This window comes from Oryx dammah, unplaced genomic scaffold (assembly GCF_014754425.2).
Source record: "Oryx dammah isolate SB20612 unplaced genomic scaffold, SCBI_Odam_1.1 HiC_scaffold_9, whole genome shotgun sequence".
In the NCBI taxonomy this organism is placed as follows: Eukaryota; Metazoa; Chordata; class Mammalia; order Artiodactyla; family Bovidae; genus Oryx; species Oryx dammah.
Genome location: NW_024070193.1, coordinates 45777456 through 45796357, shown reverse-complemented (window position 1 = coordinate 45796357; position 18902 = coordinate 45777456). Strand labels below are relative to the sequence as shown.

At 45.9% G+C, this 18902-nt stretch overlaps 1 protein-coding gene across 10 annotated transcripts in view; it reads left to right on the top strand.

Annotated features, from left to right (window-relative positions):
• Nucleotides 1-18902, top strand: part of TRAK1 (trafficking kinesin protein 1) — a 156300-nt gene that overhangs the window by 108626 nt on the left and 28772 nt on the right. For all 10 annotated transcript variants that reach the window (XM_040246060.1, XM_040246058.1, XM_040246056.1 and 7 more), the window contains 4 exons: nucleotides 7653-7729; nucleotides 13949-14065; nucleotides 16754-16854; nucleotides 17673-17781. In XM_040246060.1, the coding sequence (XP_040101994.1) occupies nucleotides 7679-7729; nucleotides 13949-14065; nucleotides 16754-16854; nucleotides 17673-17781 (378 nt within the window). In that variant the 5' untranslated portion in view covers nucleotides 7653-7678. The remainder of the gene's footprint in view (nucleotides 1-7652; nucleotides 7730-13948; nucleotides 14066-16753; nucleotides 16855-17672; nucleotides 17782-18902) is intronic.

Genomic DNA, 18902 nt, shown 5'->3' with positions numbered 1-18902 from the left:
TCAGGGCTCTTTCTAGAGTGGAGGTACCAGCAGCACCCCAGGGCTGGCAGTGGGCAAAGCTGTGCATTTTGTGGTACCTGTTCCCCAGTCTCTAGCCATCTGAACTCCCTAAGAGCTTTTCTCACCTGGCGCTTCCTGCTGATTCCTCTGTATTATGCTAATTTGTCTTACCTTTTCAATTAGGGCTTAAATTTCTCAAGGGTAGGATTTATTTTGTTTACTCAGCTGTGCTTGCTGCTAAGTCACTTCAGTCGTGTCCCACTCTGTGCGACCCCATAGATGGCAGCCCACCAGGCTCTCCCTTCTCTGGGATTCTCCAGGCAAGAATACTGGAGTGGGTTGCCATTTCCTTCTCCAATGCAGGAAAGTGAAAAGTGAAAGTGAAGTCACTCAGTCATGTCCGACTCTTAGCAACCCCATGGACTGCAGCCTACCAGGCTTCTCTGTCCATGGGATTTTTCCAGGCAAGAGTACTGAAGTGGGGTGCCATTGCCAAGAGCCCCAATTTGGGTGTCAAATAGAATCAGACCCTCTCATAGCTTTGTGACCTTGTGTAATTTCTTGTCTAAAATGTGGGCTATGGTAGTACTTCCCTCCTAGGATAAATGTAGACATTGAAGGAGGTGGTAGACATCCAGCACTTTAGCAGACTGCTGTGCACGTGGTGAGCAGTCGATGAGTGAGCCATTTGGTTATCACCAAAGAGGCCTTCATTAAATACCCTGGTGATGAATGGCCCCCATAGGTCAACTCTGAGTGTTTCAGTCTAGGGTGGGGTGGATGATTATAATGTCCAACATACCGGGTTCAAGTCCATAGTTATGTCCTGTCTGACTTTGGACAAGTCACTTGGCCCCCTCTCTGCCTCACGGTATCTCATGGAGGTCATATCTGTGTCACCGTGTTGTACTGGTTTTAAGTGAAATAGTATTTGTAAACTGCTCCTGGTAGCTGTTGCTGCTGCTGCTAAGTCGCTTCAGTTGTGCGCGACCCTGTGCAACCCCATAGATGGCAGTCCACCAGGCTCCCCCGTCCCTGCGATTCTCCAGGCAAGAACACTGGAGTGGGTTGCCATTTCCTTCTCCAATGCAGGAAAGTGAAAAGTGAAAGTGAAGTCGCTCAGTCATGTCCGACTCTTCGTGACCCCATGGACTGCAGCTCACCAGGCTTCTCTGTCCATGGGATTTTCCAGGCAAGAGTACTGGAGTGGGTGCCATTGCCTTCTCCGCCTGGTAGCTGTTAGCCTGTTGTAAATACTTGATAGTAATTTTCTTTTTTCCTTCCAGTCTCTTCAGTAAGTTGCTCTGGTGCCCTGCTCTCAAACAACCCTGGCAAAGGAAAGTGAGCCAGTACAATCATCACACCCTAATCTCAACTGATAGTGATGCTGATGAGCAGGCAAATGTAGCCAGAGCTTCCCCGTCAGGTCTCTACTCTTGGCAAGTGACACCTCACTCCCACCTCCCAGTGCATAGACCCAGCACCATGCAGACGCTGGTCATGACCAAACACATTGCCGTTAGCAATGAACTGGGCTCTGGGTTGGCCTCTGCCACCATGCCATCTCCGGGACTGTCCCTAAAGCTCTCATGATCAGCCAGCACCTTTCACCTGTAAGGACTTGTGGCCGGCAGTCTGCCTGTTTGCTTCTGGCTTAGGACCACAACTGCCGATGCCTTTCTGTTAATGCAGCTTCTTTCTTAGCAGCTTTGTGCCTCATCATGTCACACTGGACTTGAACTTGGCCTGTTTCCAGACGTCTTTTTTTATGCAGGAAGCCTGGCAGGGAGGGGATTTCTTTCCAAGATACATGTTCATCTGGAGGTGATGAGATATACACCAAGCTTTTATGTTTTCATCCCTCTCTGGGCCCTCTGGTTGGTTAGAAATGAGCCTTTCTTTGCAAACACTCATCTGGGAGTAAAACAAACTCTTCCATTTTTTTGAGCATTAACTGTATGTCGGGCTATCATGTGACTTACAAGGTGGGAACGGACATAGGACATTTGTAAGAATTAGGTTCATTTTGCTTCTGTCATTTTGGACATGGAGCCATTTAAACAGAAATAACAACCAATTTGTTCTTTTTTCATTTTGTTCTAACTGCGGACAAATGAGCATTATTTTTTATTACCAAGTACTATAGTACTGTGGACCTCACTCTATTCCTATACATACATCAAGGGCTGCATGAAAATAGGTTTTCTGTGGTTTTTTTTTTAAAGCCAAATCATGTGTGTCTTATAGGTCTTAGTAGTTAATACACTTGGGCTTTTGGGCCAAGTCTAAATTATTTTGAAAATAGATAATAAAGGGCAACAGCCAAGGGAAGGGCATGGCTGAATCTCCAAGAAGTGGCTATAACTTGAGGAAAGTATAAAAGTGAAAATTGGAAAGAGCTGGCGTTATGGATGTATCGTGAACTTCTGCCATCTAAGCAAATGCTATGACAATTATCTAATTGAAAATAGTCTAGTCCATGTGGATTAGTTCGTTTATGTGCCATTTATCAGTGCTGATTTTCCAATCACTGATTGCTACTCCTAAACGCTTTTGCTGTCTGAGAACGTTCTTGTAGCTGGAGAAAGGCTCCATCATGAGATCAAGAAAGAATGCGTTTGTCATATTCTGTTGAAATGACTGGCTGTGACATATGTAGCCCAGGGATGCTTGTTTGCATATAATTTGATGATAAAATATTGAGGTATAATTTACATACTGTAAAATTCACCCATTTTAAGTGAAGAATTTACAGTGTGTTTTAGTAAATTTCCGGAGTTGGCAACAGTCACCGTAATTCAGTTTTAGAACGTTCACATCTTGCCCTCCCCCATCTCGCCTCGTAAGATCCTTCCTGTCTATTTACAATTAATTCCGTTTCCCTACTTCTCATAGTGGATTTCCCTGGTGGCTCAGTTGGCAAAGAATTTGCCTGTAATGCAGAAGACCCCAGTTTAATCCCTCGGTCGGGAAGATCCCCTGGAAAAGGAAATGGCAACCCACTCCAGTATTCTTGCCTAGAGAATCCCATGACTACAGACTGTAGCCTGGCTGCTGTCCATGGGGTCACAAACAGTTAGACATGACTCATTGACTAAAGCACCACCACTCCTCATCCCAGGGAACCACAGATCTGCTGCCTGGCTCTATAAGTTGCCTATACTCGATACTTAGTATGAATGGAGTCATACAATATATGGTCTTTTATGTCTGGCTCCTACTGAGCATAAAGTTCTCATTTGTTTTCAATACCTTTCGGGGGGAAGTAGATTTATTTGGTAGAGCTTCCTTGTTCAGAAGTGGAACTTCTGTTTGAAATACTGTTCTCATGGAGAGAGAAACTTGAGATGGTTTATTGTAAATTGAGTATCTGGAAAATTGGTGCTTGAAAAGTGCAGACTGTGCTTGTCGTACTGTTTAAAGCATCATTAGTTAGTCCTCATTTCTTGGAAGAGGAAGCCCAAGACATAATTACGGGATTTGCCCAGGGCCTCGTGGCCTTGGTAGATTCTCCTATGAAAACCTGAGCCTCATGGCACCAGGGTCACAGATCTGACCTAAAGCACGGGCGCTTTTTGCTTTCTTTATGCTTCTTAAACATTGTTGATCTGTGCTGACCTCAGCCGTGCCTCGGAATCCTCTATGGCTCCCTAGTTTGGTACAGGAGCCAGACTGGCCTTGGCTCAGTCCCCAGCACATGCAGCTTCGTTTGCTGTGACCTTGGGTCGGGTCCTTAACTTCTCTGAGCCTCAGTTTCGTCATCCATAGAATACTCATCATAATAGTGCCTACCCTGCAAGATTGTTCTGAGAGGTAAACAAGAAAAGCACATTAAATTCCTGGATATAGCAGGGACTCCTTAAGTGTTAGCTGCTGCCTCTGCTAGGAGTCTCTTACTTTGAAATTCACCCTTTGCTAGCTGTGTGACATTGAGTGAGTTAGTTAACCTCTCTAGGCCTCAGATTCTCTTTGGTAAAATGGGGTTAAGGTGAGTGCCTACCCTGTAGTGGAGAAGGCAATGGCATCCCACTCCAGTACCCTTGCCTGGAAAATCCCATGGACGGAGGAGCCTGGTAGGCTGCAGTCCATGGGGTCGCTAAGAGTCGGACACGACTAAGCGACTTTGCTTTTACTTTTCACTTTCCTGCATTGGAGAAGGAAATGGCAACCCACTCCAGGGTTCTTGCTTAGAGAATCCCAGGGACAGGGGAGCCTGGTGGGCTGCCGTCTATGGGGTCACACAGAGCTGGACACGACTGAAGTGACTTAGCAGCTACCCTCTGAGGAGTAAATGAAATAATCCATCTAGAGGGCTAGGAACAAGGCCAGGCTGTAGTTAGTGTGCTTGGTAAATGTAAGATGGTGCTATTATGAATTACTCTTAAAAGTTACTTCAGGGAATACCCTATATTGTAGTCAAATATTTCCTGGAAAATACTTTAAGTAATGTTTTTCCCATCAGGGCATGGTCATTACAAAAAAATAAAGTACAAAAAATAAAATTAAAATTTGCAGTTCTCTCCAAATGGCAGAAAGTGAAGAAGAAATAAAGAGCCTCTTGAGAAAGTGAAAGAGGAGAGTGAAAAAGTTGGCTTAAAGCTCAACATTCAGAAAACTAAGATCATGGCATCTGGTCCCATCACTTCATGGCAAATAGATGGGGAAACAGTGGCTGACTTTATTTTTGGGGGCTCCAAAATCACTGCAGATGGTGACTGCAGCCATGAAATTAAAAGACGCTTACTTCTTGGAAGGAAAGTTATGACCAACCTAGAGAGCATATTGAAAAGCAGAGACATTAGTTTGTCAACAAAGGTCCGTCTAGTCAAGGCTATGGTTTTTCCATTAGTCACGTATGGATGTGAGAGTTGGACTATAAAGAAAGCTGAGTGCTGAGGAATTGATGCTTTTGAACTGTAGTGTTGGAGAAGACTCTCGAGAGTCCCTTGGACTGCAAGGAGATCCAACCAGCCTATCCTAAAGGAGATCAGTCCTGGGTGTTCATTGGAAGGACTGATGCTGAAGCTGAAACTCCAATACTTTGGCCACCTAATGTGAAGAGCTGACTCATTGGAAAAGACCCTGATGCTGGGAGGGATTGGGGGCAGGAGGTGAAGGGGACGACAGAGGATGAGACGGTTGGATGGCATCACCGACTTGATCGACATGGGTTTGGGTGGACTCCGGGAGTTGGTGATGGACAGGGAGGCCTCACGTGCTGTGGTTCATGGGGTCGCAAAGAGTCGGACATGACTGAGTGACTGAACTGAATTGAATGGCTATTCTGTTTTTTTCTGTTTATTATAGATCTACTCCCTTACCCCATCACCATTGGGATTATATGTGTTTTTGAAAACTTAACTGGAATAACAGGGCACATGCTTCCATAGTAGTTTTTCATTTCTGCCTCTGACTTCTGTGGCTGGGCTCTCAGGGACCTCAGAGCCTCCTGGAAGTCTCTGCATCGTTCTGTACCCCTCGCCTCCTGTCACCATGTACAGTGATGACATATGCCTGACTGGTTCATGCTGGAAAAAACCCTGGTCCAGGTGTAGGTTTTATTGGGTTCAGTTGTTAAAGCATGTTAAATCTTTAAAAAAAAAATAGCTTTATAAAAGGGCAATACAACAGGCACCAGTGATAAAATCATATAAAGCTTAATATTCACATGTGCAGGTGTACACGCTCACACACGTGCACGTGCGCACACACATACACACACACAAGATCAAGTAAAATGGAGAAATCTGAGTAAGATTCCTAGATTGTAGCAATTTCAGTACCCTGGTTGTGATATTATTTTACAAAATGTTACTATCGGGTAAAACTTTGGTAAAGGGTATATGAAATCTCTGTGTTATTTCTTACATCTGCATATGATTATCTATACAATTAACTACAGTGATCTCAATTCAAAAATACAGCTTTAAAATGTAAATATAATTTTCAGTTAATTCAATCCCAGAGCAAAAAAGCTGCTCTGAGTCTTATTCTCTTACATTAGGGTAACACAGAGCCAACATGGGTTTAAAATGTAGCCTGGTTGTCTTTCTTTCCAGGAAAGCCAAGGACCTGGTCCTTTGAGGAGAGCTAGGGTGGGCGTTAGCTGGCCCTGGAGTCAGCACAGCAGCCTTTTGCCCGTTGATGCCCCAGCTCGCCATACTCTCCTAGAGGGAGCTGGCTGGAGGCCTCTGGGTCTTGTGTGCACCGTTGCAGAGCATCACAGCCGTGCAGCAGGAAAACAAACTCCTGTCTGCACCCTTGGACTCTGCACTTAAGGTTTCTTGTGACCTCAAGCTGGTGAACTGCTTAGAGCAATTTGAGCTGGACTCCATCTCCATCAAGTTAAATTCTGGTTTTCACCAACCCTGTACATTTCCCTTGCTTTCCCTCCAGCCAGCAGCCAGAGGGTTTCTGCCGTAAAGCTCTGGGCGGAGAGGCCAGCAGAAGAACCCTCCCCCATCCTGGCTCAGAGGGCCCTGTGTTGGGAGGGTTTCAGATTTGGAACCAGATTTCAGGTCTCTTCCTTAAACTAGAAAATCATTCCAACAGATCCGATTTCTCTGAGCTGACCCACTAGGATGATCTCTGCTTGCATTTATAAAATATTTAGCGACCTATTGCTTTCCAGCTGCAATTAGCCATTAGTGATGCTACTGAGTTTGGTTAGAAATACACTTCAATTCCCAAAGGCCTTGCCTGGGCTGTGACTGCAAGTGGGTTGTTGCGAAAGCTGAACTAAGTCTTTTACTCTTAAAAGAATTGTTTGTTAGAGTCTTAGTTATGAGGAATTAATAACAAGTTATTATTTGGCCCCTAAGTGGCTGGTGTCAAAAAAATTTATGCTTTGGCTCTAAATCCATTTGCTTTCACTCCTTCCTCCTCAGAATAAAACCCATGCTACCTTCACGGTGTTTGGATTACAAATCATTTCCTTGCCATTGATTTAAAATAAAACAACCCTGAGATTTTTCTGGAGATGAAAGCCTTCTTTCGGTGCACACCCTTTTTCTCCAATGGAAAAACAAAGACATAGTCCTGAAGTGGCCTGGAGGCATCCTCTTAAGACCTCTTAAGCAAATGGCATATGTTATGAAATACCATGTGTATGACTGTGTGTGTGTGGATTAAAAAAAAAATCTATCACCCCAATTTTCATGGTTTGGAAACAAGTTGCAGAGCCTTAGAATTTAGGCCATTTGGGGAAGAGGAGGCTGGGCCATTATGAAATTATCAGTTAAGACTGTTTAATAATTAATACCCAGAACTGCTTTGGAAAGGACCCACTGGATCTGTACAGAAAGTGGGGTCTAGATCCTAGGGCTCTTTCTAGCGGTTTATATATCACTTAACTGTGCTGCTGACCCACTTTGGTTTGCTGACCAGATATGAGGCCAGACCCCTTTCCACTCCAGCGCCTTGCCCGCAGCAACACCCCCGAGTGTGCACGTGCGGATGTGCACGCACACATGCACACACACACACACATGCAGTGTCAAGACTTTGCAGTGAATAGTAGACCCCTGTCCCCTCACCCCACACGGCTTGGGGCTTTTCTCTGGAATCAAACCCAGTAAGGCTGAAGCTGGCCAGACTTTGTCTGGCAGACCTTGTAGCATCGGTAGTTACATGGTCATTTTTATCTCTTGCAGTTTTATGTGCTGAACGAGTTGGCCAGATGACTAAAACGTATAATGACATAGATGCTGTAACTCGGCTTCTTGAGGAGGTAAGTGATTCGGGGAAAGGCAAAGAGTCGTTTATAATTGACTGATGATAATTTATGTCGATTAAAGCAGACATTACTATTTTTCTTGGTGAAGAATGTCAGAAATTGAGCCCTCTCAGAGTATGATTCAGTGGCTTTTTATTTATTTTTTGAGCTGGTAGCTATGTTGGCTTTAGTCAACTGTAATTTTATACAAGATATTTTGGATTTTAAAAGGAATCTATTAATAACAGAATAGGGTAACATTTAAATACTTGCTATAGAATACCCAGTTGAAGCTTTATAAATTCTTAAAATATATACTACTGGTATATATTAAATATATATAAAAATGTCAGAAAAAAGACATCATTATCCATATCTTTGTAATGTTTTTGTTTTGTTGTGTTACGTTTTTACTTAGGCAGGTTAAGGGAATGTTACTATGCAGTGTCAGCATGGAAATAACCAAAACAAGCAAGACAAGAAAAATTTAGGTAACTTGCTTAGGATCAGACAAGCTGCAGGCATTCTAGAGACTATGGTTTTCTCAGTTTCTTCTCAGCATCCTGTTGACATTTGAGAATTAAGGTGTTCTGATGGTCTCTAGAAGCAGATGAGTATACTGTGTGTATCCCCATGCCTAGAACAGGCCAGAACATGGTAGATTCTCAATATTTGCTGAATAAATGCCCATCTTTAAAACTTCTTCCACTCTCCCCACAAAATCAGGCCTCAAATGCAGAGGTGTTAACTTTTAGATCCTGGTTTGCGCTCTAGAATCTAGCACGATATGAGTCATGTGACTGTTCATTAGTCCTTCTTGAGGAATAGAGTAGAACGATACGAGGGACACAGAAATCCTCATTTTCAGCCAGTGGCAGGACAAAGCAGAAGTGTGGGACCTGAGATTTTGTTCTTGGGTTGGGGAGGGTCTGTTCACCCCATTTTTCATTCTCTCTTTCCCTGTGCTCTTCCCTTCTGTACACCCAGTTTTTTCCTACCTGTTCTGAGGACAGGACCCTTCTGATCCACCCCCGTGCCCCATTCCTGAGGGCTCACCTCCCCGGCTACCCAGTTCCCTCTCATTCTCCTGAAGGCCACCCCCTGGTAGATCCACTGGAGCTGACACAGGGCAGGAGCTGAGACCACTTGACCATCTGCATGTCAGGAAAGCCCCAAATAAGTGAGATTAGATTTTCTGGCTGTGTGACAGGGCCCTTGCTGAGGCATTTTAGGAGCACTGGCTTCTTGGTGGTTCTCCAGTTGCGTCCGTCTGGGCAGCTGGCATCAGCCACCTCGTAGGCTAGCTCGGCTAACATCACCAACTTTCAAAAATGGTTTTTACAGACCCCTTTCTGCTGTGTCCATTTCCCCCAACAGTGCCCTGTTTCTGAATCCACTCCTCACCCCATACCCAGTTAGTCTTCTGAAGGTGGTCCTGTGTCTGGGCCTTTATTATTTTTTTCCCAAGACTACTGTCACGGCTCCTGGAGCCCTGGCATGAGATTTTGAGTTTTCTCCCTTTCTTCTCTGCAACTGCCACCCTCCCAAACCCTCTGTAGTCACCTGGCCCACCCCCAAAACCAACACTCAGCACTCCTTGGCGTGGCATTCAAGGCCATCCACTTGACCACATTCCTGAATCCTCTTCTTTACTCTTCCCTGATACCTTCCTCCTGCTCTCCTGCATGGGACCTTTTGCACCATTTGGCCCCTCTGTCTCTTCCTGCCTCTGAATGTCGTACTGCAGGCTCACTGGGGACCTCTGAAGCTGCCACACACCCCCAGCCACAGGTAGTCCCGTGCCTCCAACAGCCCTGAGTTTGTAAGCCATCCTATTGTTCTGTTTGCTTTGTTCTTCCAACTGGGTTGGTTAGAAGTTTCTCCAAGGCAGGAACCCTGTTGGATGATTTCCTTCTCCATTTTAATCTTGGAAATGACAGGCCTTAGATAAATGTCTGCCTCTCTGGTCATGCTGATTCATAAGGGTAAACTTTGACTGAGAATTAGCTGTTGTCGTGCATCATCTCATTAATTCTATGCTAGTTCTCAGACGTAGATGCCATTGCTACTCCATCCTACAGAGGAGGGACCTACTCTTGAGAGAACAGAGGATGCCCGCGTAGTACAGCTGTTTTCTAGCCCGGGCCCTTAACCACTGTGGCCCTGCTGCTTTTGGCTGTAGTTGTTCATTGCCCTGTTCATTTAGTTCTGGAGAGTTAGTTGATTGTCATTGAGACATTCTTACTTTAAAAACATGAACTGGCTGACTTTTGTTTTTAACGGGATGCTGCTTCAGTGAGTGTCCAGGGCCCACGGTTCCTGGCTGCTGGTGAGTGTGAGCTGGCAGGGCTGGGCGAGGCCTTCACAGGGCCAGACCCATCTCTTCTTGGATGTTTGAGGATCGTGTTCAGAGGAGACTGGGACTCCAGCCCGGTATTTAGATTCTGGTCATCAACAATTCACAGCTAATTTCCTAAATGAGTGTCACTGTATAAAAAGTATATTGTCGTGTTTTTAAAAAAATTGTTTGGGTTGTTGAAAAGAATATTTGTGGGGCAGTTTCTTCAGGTGACTCTTTGCTCTGCCCTCTTTGTTTTATTTTTAGCAGCTCCTCATGGCCACGGTCTGGGTGCATCTGTGTTTTGTATATAACAGCATTGTATACACTATATACGGCATTCCTCTCCTCTTGATAAGAATCATGTCTGAGTTGCCGCCTTTCTTTGGAACTGGGCAGGGTTTCCTGGTTAAAGTCTGATTGTCCCAGGCACGTGACAGCTGTCCCATGCTGTACTCTTCCTGGCTTTGGTTCTGTTTCTTTTGGTTTTGCATGCCTGCCACGTGCAGATGGGGTACCAGCAGGATCTGCACAGATGCCACGCACAACCCTCAGCTGGCCCGAAGAGTTTGCTTCTCATTGAAGGGGAAGAGGATTCTGCGGCTTGCCCTGGCTTGCTGCTGCTAGGAATTTACCTTTGGGCAAAGCTACCTCCTCCCCAGTTACGGAGAGGGTTATTCTGGGGGCCTCTTAGTCATGCTTTTCATCCTTAAATGGGTGAATGAGATGAGTCAACTGCTCAGTGTGGGAGGCAGGCTGTTCTCCATCTCTGGGGCCATGCCAAGCAGCTCGAGTGCTCATTGGTAAAAGAGGCCGAGACGCAAGTCACAATCTTTTAAATTTTCAGGAAAACTTTGATGCAGATAGGGAGTAGGGAGAGCCAGATTGAGCCCCACCTGCCTGCCATCTCCTGGGGAATCAAAGAACCAGTTATTTTAATATCTTGTTTCCAGGGTCACAGTGTGTTACGGTCCCATTTTTCTCACTGAAGTTTGGACAGTGGTCATTTCCTACCCATTTTCCTGGTTTTAGAAGTAAATATTTATCATGTTTTGGCTGGTTGTAAGAAATGAGACTCTTTTCGTTCCTGAAATTCTTAAGGAGAAGCCCAGCCAGCCTTTTGCCTGAGAAAAACCAGAGACCTTCTCACAACCTTTTTGTTTAAGGTTTTCATTTCATCTCTGAATATTTTTGTTGTAACTTCCTTTTATTCCCCAGCAGATCATTTTATGTATGTTGAGCATTTTATGTATGTTACTATGGAGATTAGATTTGGGGTGTAGGCAAGGTGAGAGTCGTCCCTTTAGTAGGGCAAGGAGGCCTTGGGTCTGAGGTTTGGGGTGTATCACATAGGTTGGGAGGGCTGGGGGGCTTTGTGGTTGAGCCCACCCCTACTTATTTCCTTCCCCCGCCTGCTCCCCATTCCTCTTGGGTTCTGGCTCCTGTGTGCTGTGGGAAGCCTTCAGTGTCCTTCATTTGCTCAGCAGTGCCTTGCTGAGCTTGTCTTTATCCATTATGATTTTGGCTTGATTTGTTTGCACTGAAATCTTTGTATGAAACGTCTTTGTGCACAGGATCTTAGCAGCATGTATGCGTGATGGCAACAACACAGAACAGTAGTCAGTGAGCCGAAGAGCATAAAACACCTGCTGGGCATTCAGTCTGAGGGCATGTTCTAGTAGAGAGATTTAATAGACTGGAGTAAGAGTTATGGAGACCATGCTTTTTTGGACAGTGGGCTACAGTTTTCACTGAGACGTAGCCAGCTGAAGGGCTTCCCAGGTGGCTCAGCAGTAAAGAATCCATCTGCCAAGCAGGAGACACGGGTTTGATCCCTGGATCAGGAAGATTATCTGGAGAAGGAAATGGGAACCCACTCCAGTATTCTTGCCTGGGAAATCTCATGGACAGAGGAGCCTGTCATGCTACAGTCCATGGGGTCGCAAAAGAGTCAGATGTGACTTGGCATCTAAACAACAGTAGCCAGTGGAAACCACCTGCACTGGTTGGTAATTTGGGGACAACCTCTGGAGAAGTGGGCTCCCTTCTGATAAAGGGCCACTGAGATAAGGACTCTGCTCTGACGTGGAAGCCAGTGCAGATGAAAGCACAGAGAGGGGTGTCTCGGTTGGTTGGGCAAACTCACTGGTCCCCTTTGTTCCCTGGGAGGGCATGAGGGGGAGGCACAGATGGGGAAGGAGTTGGAAGAATTTATGGCTCACTTGACATGACCCCCAGCTGTCTTCTGGAACAGTAGTGGCAGCAGTTACAGGTTTCAGGACCATGGAAGACTTAGGGGAGAGAAACCATTGTTCATGTAAGAGCTCCAGAGAGTTAAATCACGATTGGATCCAGTCCCCCACCCCATGCTTTGCTCATAATTCACTGAAACTCCCATGATGAGCAAAGGAAGGTGTGTTCCTATTCCGTTGCATGAAATCATTTGGTGGGTATGAAAAAAGTTGAAAATAAAAGCTGCTTTTTGAAAAGTCTTACAACTCAATGAATTGTAAAGCTGGAAGATTCTTTGACCCGACCTCTTCTCACAGACAAGGGAACCAGGCCCCAGAGATGTTCAACCAGAACCCACACTCTCAAATTATAGGGTAGAACAGTTCACATGAAGCAGTTAAACTTTGGACAGGTACCTACTCTAAGAAATGCCTCTTAGGTTGTAGGTAAATATGTGACAAGTGACATTTAAACGTGAGATAATAACCTTCCTTCGTGGAATGCACCTTGGTATGTCAGTTCTGTGCTGTTGAATGTCGTTTAAAACAAAATGTCAGTTGCCATGACTAGAATGATTCTCAACCTACTGATGATTTTTAATCTGTGTTTGGAAAGAATGGATCTAGAGGATCCCTGTTAAGTGTAAACCATAAGGTCACTTGGTTATCAGAAGGTAGGACTCCTCCCCAGCTTTTTTCTGCTCAAACTGCATGTCCCTGGTCTTCTGCTTTTTTACACCAAATGAACAGAATAATTAGCATAGACTTCTAAGAGGATTTCACTTTACAGAGTTCTCCTCCCCATGCCAACCTATAAGTGAGCACGTGAATGTACACTTGGTGACCAGTGGCTTCATCAGCAAGGATCAGTAAGTCTGCATTTGGTGATGGCATCCACCCCACTGTCTCCACTATCAGGGGCCGGCTTTCCTCCCATAAACCCAGCTGGACCTTTATATGCCACTAAAGATTTTCCTCTGTACCTTGCTGTGCCCTAAATGTCAGCTGCTGAGCTAACAGAAAATTCTGTGTCTGCAGCAGTCTTTGTTTCTGAAGTAGGGTGATTTTATGCATTATTTCTCCATTCTTAGAACTGTTTCTTTAAAAAGTAAAGTCTAAGTAACCGTAAGTTAAAAAAAAAATAACTGTATTCTATTTTAGAGTCACTTTAAATATTTTTGTTGCATACGCAGTGAATCTAAGGAACTCAGTACATTCCATCTTAATTGAAGTATGCCAAAGAGGCTGCCTTGGCTATTTTAGCACACTTGGAATTTCTGGATTCACTCCTTCATCCTGTAAATAGTTTCCGAGTGTTTCCCTCTGCTGGGCACTCATGGTGACTGTAGCCCAGCCCGCAGGTAGGAAGACAGGTTATCAAATGATTACACAAGTTGCATAGAAAGGTTTTGGAAAGCACATTTTTCACCTGCAGGGAGAGACTTGTTTTCATCAGATGGAAGGTTCCGTTTCATTGTTTGGGTTCCGTGTCACTGAGTAATCTGCTCTTTGAACATGTATCAGAGGCCAGTGCATGGATGGTGAATCAGTAATCCATTGTTATTGCTAAACGCCCTTGTTTTCTTTCATTGACACGGAGTCCTATGGGCTTCTGTTGGATGCATGGGTTTTCTCAATGTCTGTTCTCACTTCTGTCTCTCACAGAAAGAGCGGGACCTAGAGTTGGCTGCTCGGATTGGCCAGTCGTTGTTGAAGAAGAACAAGACACTAACCGAGAGGAACGAGCTGCTGGAGGAGCAGGTGGAGCACATCAGGGAGGAGGTGAGGCGCTGGTGGCCTCTGCAGGACAGCCGTCTGCAGGGGCTTGGGTGCCATGGGCACAGCTGAAGACAGTGACGACAGAACAGGGTCCTGTTGGGAAAAGCCCAGCCCAGACACAGAGGGCTGACTTTCTGCCACCTCTTCTGACCATTTGCCCCTTTGACAATGAGGACGGGATGGCCCACGTTGGACCCGCCCTCGTGTGGTCAGTAGGCCCACAGTATGGACCAGTCACAGTCCCCATCCTCCAAGAGTCCAGATCACCCTGTGGGCTGAGAAGGCACTCAGAGCTTTGGTGAAAGCACACACAAGCTATTCCAGCAAGGCGTGGGGCTCCCTGAGCCTGGGTGGGCATGGGTGGGTGGAGAAGGAACCACAGCCGGAGGCCAACCATGCTGCAAGGCAGTGACGGCCCCTTAGTCAGTACAGTAGTATAATTTTATGTTTGTAAAACAAAACCAAAAGTAGCCCATTGTTTTCGTGGTAGAAACCCTACCATTGCAATGATACAAATCTCAGCTGGTGTCATCAGCCCCCATCATTGTGAACAATTTATGTGGAACTTGGGGGCTGAGGTCACAGCAGAGCAGTCCTAGTTTTCCAGCAGGAATATGGTGTCGATGGAGGAGGAAGGCTGCAGGGTCAGGTGGGGTTGCTGCAGCAAGAGTTAGAAACTTAGAACCAGGTCCCACTTGGTAGCGTCTTTGCCATCATCTTGACTATCCTTTGAACAGGGCATTTGAACTGTGAGGACTCTTTGCTTTCCTTCTTCTCATTTATTTTCCCTTATTTTCTATCAGAAACTTTCTTAGTGGGAGGGGATGCCCTCATGCATGTCCCTAAGATGTATTGAGACCTATTGCTCATTAAAGCTGTTCCCAGCTATTGTCTCGGTTTAATCATCATTTCATATGATGAAATAGAGTAAGTAGCCACTAGGTAAGAAAAAAGTTTTTTAAGGGTTTACTATCATTTTTATTGATTTTTCTTCTTCTTCCAGTTTTATTGAGATACAGTTGACATACAGCATTGTATAAAGACAGGTTTTAATCCTGGGTTCTCTTTAAAAGATGATGAGGTAGGTTATTTGCAGGGTAGGAATAGAGACACAGACTAAAAAAATGACCTTGCGGACACAGTGGGGGAAGGAGAGGCTGGGATGAACTGAGAGAGTAGCACTGAAACGTATATACTACCATGTGTAAATCAGATAGCTAGTGAGAAGCACAGGGAGCTCAGTTCAGCTCTCTGCGGTGACCTAAAGTGGTGGGGTGGGGAGTGGGGTGGAAGGAAGGCTCAGGAGGGAGGGGATATACGTAAACACATAGCTGATGCATGTTGTCATACGGCAGAAACCAACACCACATCGTCAAGCAATTATCCCCCAATGAAAATTTCTTAAAAATGGAAAAAATGAAAAAAAAGATGATGAGGTAGGATACTGATAAGGTATAAGAAAGAAAGGTAACCCTTGCTTTCCCGGCCTCCAGCATCTTGATCTGAATCCCCCTTCTTCCACGTGTGAGAGGTTAGCCTGCCCCCCTCCTTGGCCCCTTCTGAGCAGAGAGACATGGCATTAGGAACTGGGAATTGGTTTCCCATTGCCCTCATGTGCTGTTTCTCCACTTTGCTGCCCTTGCCTGGGGCTCCCTCACCTTCCACAGAGTACATCCTGCCCTATGAGGGTGGAAGTGTCTTTCTTTCCTTTGGGGAACCCTGGACTTTGAAAACTGATTTCCTTTGGCACATCATTAAATGATGTCTAGGTGTTGAAGCTGAAGCCTTTAAGCACCTAAAACTGACTTTACCACAGAAGATAAAATATATTTACTTGTGTTATATAGGAAAAGTTGGAATAAACTAGAGAACCCAAATCAAATTTGAAACAAGAAAGAATGAAAACAGTTACAATTCTCCTGCTGGTTGCCTGTTTATCAGTGCTGAATAGTGAAAGGGCAGGTGAACAGTTTTATGACTCAGGTTTGTTTACTTTAAACCTGAAGTATAAATAAGTGTGATTTGTAGAACCGTGCCTGCAGCAGTTGGTATGGCCAGTTCCTGATGGTTGCCTCTTTTATTCCTGTATCTGGAATTCCTATCTTGTAAGCATTGAGTGCAAAGCAAGATCTGGCCATGCTTGGCCAGAATTCCCATGAGGGTGTAGCGGTCACAACATGGGGCTGTGAGATTTTCCAGGTGGAAGAACAAGGGCCGACCAGCTTGCTGTCCACCTATAGCTGGCCTCGCCAGGTTCCTGATCTGAGGTGGAATTTGGTTTGGGCAGGAGTAAATGACTTCCTTCATTTGATAACATGGTCCACCTCTCTGGGTGTCTTCCCAGTTGTCATCTGTTTACTTGCAAAGCCCATATGCTGTCTCGTCCCCCCACCCCCACCCCATCCATCATTCTAGCATCTGCTTTTCCCCTCTCACTTCTTCTCCATACTAGAGTAAAAACTACAAATTTAAGTGGAGGGGTTTTTTGCCACAAAGTAATTGATCGTATGTTTCTTAGATAGGGTCAAACTGAACCCTTTGTTTTCCTTGAATAGCACAAAATCAGTGATGTGCCTTCACTTTGAATGAGGAATTTTAAAATATTGTCCCTGGGCAGGAAGTGTTTAAGCATGAGTGGGGATGCTGTCTTGTTTGGAGAGAGTGTGATGGGCCTCAACTGGGTCTGTGCAGGTGTCACAGCTCCGGCATGAACTGTCCATGAAGGATGAGTTGCTTCAGTTCTACACCAGCGCCGCGGAGGAGAGTGAGCCGGAATCTGTGTGCTCCACCCCGTAAGTCACCGAGGGCCTGTCTCCAGAGGCCAGAGCACCGCTGGCTGTGGTCCATGACCTTGGAGTTGCCCAGAGAGGGTCACCTTCACTGGCAGCACAAGCCAGCTGCCCTCGGCCTTCTCCAGGCCAAGCATCTGAGTGCCTCAGACAGATTGATCTTGCATTTCTGATGGGATTTTAGTTAGCCTCTTCCTGGGTCTTTCACAGCTTAGTTGTCAGTGTAGATTGATCAGGCCTGGCTGTGAATGAGTAACAGCTGGCTCTGCTGTTGGAGGGAATACGGGGGCCAGCAGTGCTCTGGGGGCTTCTTGGGGTCCTCTTCCCTGTCAGCAGAGTCTCCTATAAGGAACGTGAACTCTAGAGCCCAATGACCCGAGTTCAGATCTTGGCTCTGGGGCTCACTGCTGTGTGCTCATGGCCAAGTTACTTAACCTTTCTGTGCTTGTTCCCTCATTGGTAAAATGGGGATAATAATAGTAACTTAGTTCTTAGGGCTGTGAGCACCGAATGAGTTCATACATATAGAGTACGTAAAATAGTTCCTGACAGATAGAAGGCATCCCAGAGTTGTGCAGGCTTGAAATAGAGTTGGTTCCCCAGAAATCTGAGGCAAAGTGGCAGCCAAGGGTTGGGATGTGGGATTGAAGTGATGCGAGCCTGTGCTGTTTTCCTGGGGGCGAGGGAGAGGCCTGATGGATCACTGTCACACCCACACCCTCGCGAGCTTTCCTTGAAAGCCCATCTGTGTGCCGCGGTGTGGTTTGCCAAGTGGTGGGAGGAAGTGTCTCCCTCCCTAGGAAGTGGACTTTCTCCCCCAGGTTGAAGAGGAACGAGTCGTCCTCCTCTGTCCAGAATTACTTCCATCTGGATTCTCTGCAAAAGAAGCTGAAGGACCTTGAAGAGGAGAACGTTGTACTTCGATCCGAGGTGAAGTGCAGTCCCTGCCCTGTCCCCTCTCTGCAAGGGTGGTGGCCCCGTGCGCTTATCTGGCGAGTACAGCCGTGATTACAGCCCTGCCGTTCTCAAGGGTGGCGGTCTGTGGAAGGGCCACCTGGCCCTGGGTCACGGCCACACCAAGTGCCCAGCGGGCATGCCTCATTTGTAAGCCGGGCAGCACACACCATCCTGGTTGCAGCAGACGGACAGGTGAATTGTGCAGTGTGAGGATGGGTAAGAGTGGCAGACCCTCCTCCTTCACGGTTAGGGCGAAAGCTTCTGGAAGGTGGGGCCTTGCTCTGGTGGTCTCCAGCTCGGATGTAGAAACAGCTCGGAGGTCGGGTGTGAGAGCCTTGTTCTCATGCTACCGCAGGTCAGATGTGCTTAAAGGAAATAGTACTTGGAGACATATTTCTTAGACAACTAACTTTAAAAGATTGAGCTGAAGCAACTTGGGAACTCATGCTTTTGAGTATTTCTGGTTGGCTAGTCACTGTGGTGGGTACTTTGCCTGCTTTCTTTAAAAAAAAAATAAAGTCTTCATACCAAGGCTGGAAAAACCCTGGGAAAACCAGGACCCAGGCTGCTAGGTATTTTGATTGCCCAAGATTTTGCAAATTAGTGAACAACAAAGCCAGGGTTTATAAGTCTCTGTGACTCCAAACCCACATAATTTCCCTTTACCCACTGCCCCTATCCAGAAACACAGATACAAAGGGATTTAGTGTTTTTTGTTTAATTATCAATGAGCTTTTGCTCTCCAGCCAGAGGTTTGGTTCAGCCCTGTTTATCAGGCCCTTGGATTGTCAAGTTTGAGCTGCAAGCTCACCTAGGCTGGCCCAGGGCTCCCCAAAGTCCCTCAGTATGGCAGACCACCTGTCACCTTGAACTTGCCTCACTTGTTGCAAAGAGCCTCATATCTGGGCTTAACAAGATGCTCCTATGCCTGAGAAAACAGTCATGTCTCTTAGCCCTCACCGCTTTCAGCCCCTCATAAGAGACATAAACCCAGAGTGATCAAGAGGATTACCCAAGCTTTCTCTCCCAGCCAGCAGCCGAACAAAGAATCTAGCCCAGTTTTTCCCATTCTGAGTTCCAGCATCCACCCTAAG